The sequence below is a fragment of the Enhydra lutris genome, unplaced genomic scaffold (assembly GCF_002288905.1).
Source record: "Enhydra lutris kenyoni isolate GAN:26980312 unplaced genomic scaffold, ASM228890v2 scaffoldscaffold95, whole genome shotgun sequence".
NCBI classification, from domain to species: domain Eukaryota; kingdom Metazoa; phylum Chordata; class Mammalia; order Carnivora; family Mustelidae; genus Enhydra; species Enhydra lutris.
Window position 1 is genome coordinate 151,899 of NW_019154179.1, and position 2,464 is coordinate 154,362.

Consider the following 2,464-nt stretch of genomic DNA (forward strand, 5'->3'; position numbering starts at 1 on the left):
AGAGAGAGAGGAGGAAGCAGGCTCCCGGCTGAGCAGAGAGCCCAATGTGGGGCTCGATCCCAGGATCCTGGGATCATGACCTGAACCGAAGGCAGAGGCTTTAACCCACAGAGCCACCCAGGCGCCCCTCTAATAAGTCTTTAAAAGCAGGGAACTTTCTGTGGCTGAGGCCAGGGGAGATGAAGCAAAGTGGGGATATCAGAGAGATTAGAAGTCTGAGTAAGACTTGGCCTGCCTTTGCTACCTTTAAGGACACAAGAGTCATAAAACACAGAATGTAAGAAGCTTCTAGAAGCTGAGAATGGCCCCAGCATTAGCCAGCCAAAAAAAAGCTGGGGACCTCCATCCTACCACAGAATGGAACTGAATTCTGACAACAAGCTAACCAAACCTGAGAGCAAACTGCTCCACCCCCAGGAGGAGCCCAGGCTGACTGACACACAGATCTTGGCCTTACAAGATGCGAGCAGAGAACCCAGCCATGCCCGTCAGACAGCTGACCTACAGAACAGTAGACAGTAAGTGGGCACTGTTTTAAGCCTCTAAACATGTGGCCAATTGTTACAGCAGCAATAGAAAATCAATACAATAAGATTTGAGAACCATAATGAAGAAGCAGAGTAGTCCTCAAATGCCACCAAGAACCTAATACCATGTCTGATATTTGTGTCACAACCAGATTTTCAAAACCAGGCCCCATCTGTCCTCTGATGTTACCATCCCACCGGGGTGGTGAAGAGGGTAGTAGGAAAGTACCAGCTCAGTTCTTCCAGTGAGGATCCCAAGACCAAGTGAGCTATGATTTGCCTACAGTGGCCTGTCTGGTTAGTGGGAGGACAGAGACTAGAACTCCAAACTCGTGGCTCCCAGCCCAGCAACCTTCCAGAAACTCCTAGAGGAGGAGACATTAAAGATCAGACCAACTACTCACCTTCCTGTAGATGGCAAAAATGGTTCCAATGGAGGCCAGGCAGTCGATGTTAGAAGATCCATCCAGTGGGTCAAAGCAGACCACATACTTCCCCTAAATGCACGGAGAGAAGAACCACCTGATTGGTCCCCTTTCAAACAACACACTCCATGTAAATGACTGTAAATGGCAGGTAACACTACATCAAAAAGTGATTGAGAGCAAAGGGTTATCCTTACCAAAAAATGCAATTACTAAGGGTGGCAAAATATATCGGCATCTATGAATCCTAAGCCCAGGACCAACCTGCCCATAGACAGATGAGTTGATGCCCATACGGCAATCCAGGTCTCATCCACCTCCTGGCTTCCTCTGGCTCTGCCCTCCCTGGCCCCCTGGAGACTCAGGGCTGCCGAGGGTGTGACAGGAAACCTAGTCTGAAACTGACAACTGGCCCAGAGGGGTAGAGAAGTGGAAGGTGAACCCCGGGCCAGCTCTATCCATAGCCATGGTAAGGTCGGTTATAGATTTATTCATGACTCTTTCTGAACCTCTCTGCAGACAGGCTTTCCTCCTTTTGGAGCATTTTTGCCAAAAGACTTTGGAAAACCTCAGAACAACATTCCAGAGCCTCTGGATCTGTCTAAGAGAACTAGTATCCATAAATGGTCATAGGAATGAAAATACTGTCCCAGGTTTTGCTGCAGCCGACCCACCTGACCTACGTGAAGACCAGAAGACAGAGTGGGTGGGATCTTTCTAGCTCACCCCACTGCTGCACAGGCTGCTCCAGCTGTCACTCCATAGAAAGAAATCACCAGATACTTTTTACAGGCCTCCTATGTGCAAGGTTCCAGGGGAGCAGTAGTGATAGGGATCGGAGTCTCCTGGCTAATTCCACATGGATAGTAGAACATCAAGGAAGACGGGAGTCATTTCTCTCACCACTAAAATTACTTCTCCCTGACTTTCTGCTGAGTAATGCCTTAGCTTAAGCTGACCTTTATTTCTTTTTTATTCCTTGCTCAGTGGGGGTGAGGGTGGGTAAAAAGTGGGATAATCCATAAATTTGGAAATTCCCCATTCTCCCTGTAGATAATTCAAGTGAGCCCATTCATTCAGGCACGCATGCTTTCCACAAATATCTGTTGAACGTCTGGAACATGCTGGAAAATGCTCAAGGAGCTGGCATGGAAGTAGGCATGGAATATTCAAGAACTAGCACTAAGACCTGTATGGCTTGGGTCAACTGGTAGGGAAAATGATGAATTATCTTGAAGAGATGACTGGGGGCGTATCAGTGGGAGCTAAACATTGAAAATGATCGGCGTGGTTTAGTTTAAATTGTGTGACACAGGGGCGCCTGGGTGGCTCAGTGGGTTAAGGCCTCTGCTTTCGGCTCGGGTCATGATCCCAGGGTCCTGGGATCGAGCCCCGCATCGGGCTCTCTGCTTGGCAGGGAGCCTGCTTCCCTTCCTCTCTCTGCCTGCCTCTCTGCCTACTGTGATCTCTGTCTGTCAAATGAATAAATAAAATCTTAAAAAAAAAATAAAA

The 2,464-nt window shown here is 48.2% G+C and overlaps 1 protein-coding gene across 1 annotated transcript in view; it reads right to left on the reverse strand.

The window, feature by feature from the left end:
• Window positions 1–2,464, reverse strand: part of LOC111139098 (fructose-bisphosphatase 2) — a 32,817-nt gene that overhangs the window by 24,300 nt on the left and 6,053 nt on the right. Inside the window, exon 3 of the mRNA XM_022491246.1 lies at window positions 932–1,024. Within this exon, the coding sequence (XP_022346954.1) occupies window positions 932–1,024 (93 nt within the window). The remainder of the gene's footprint in view (window positions 1–931; window positions 1,025–2,464) is intronic.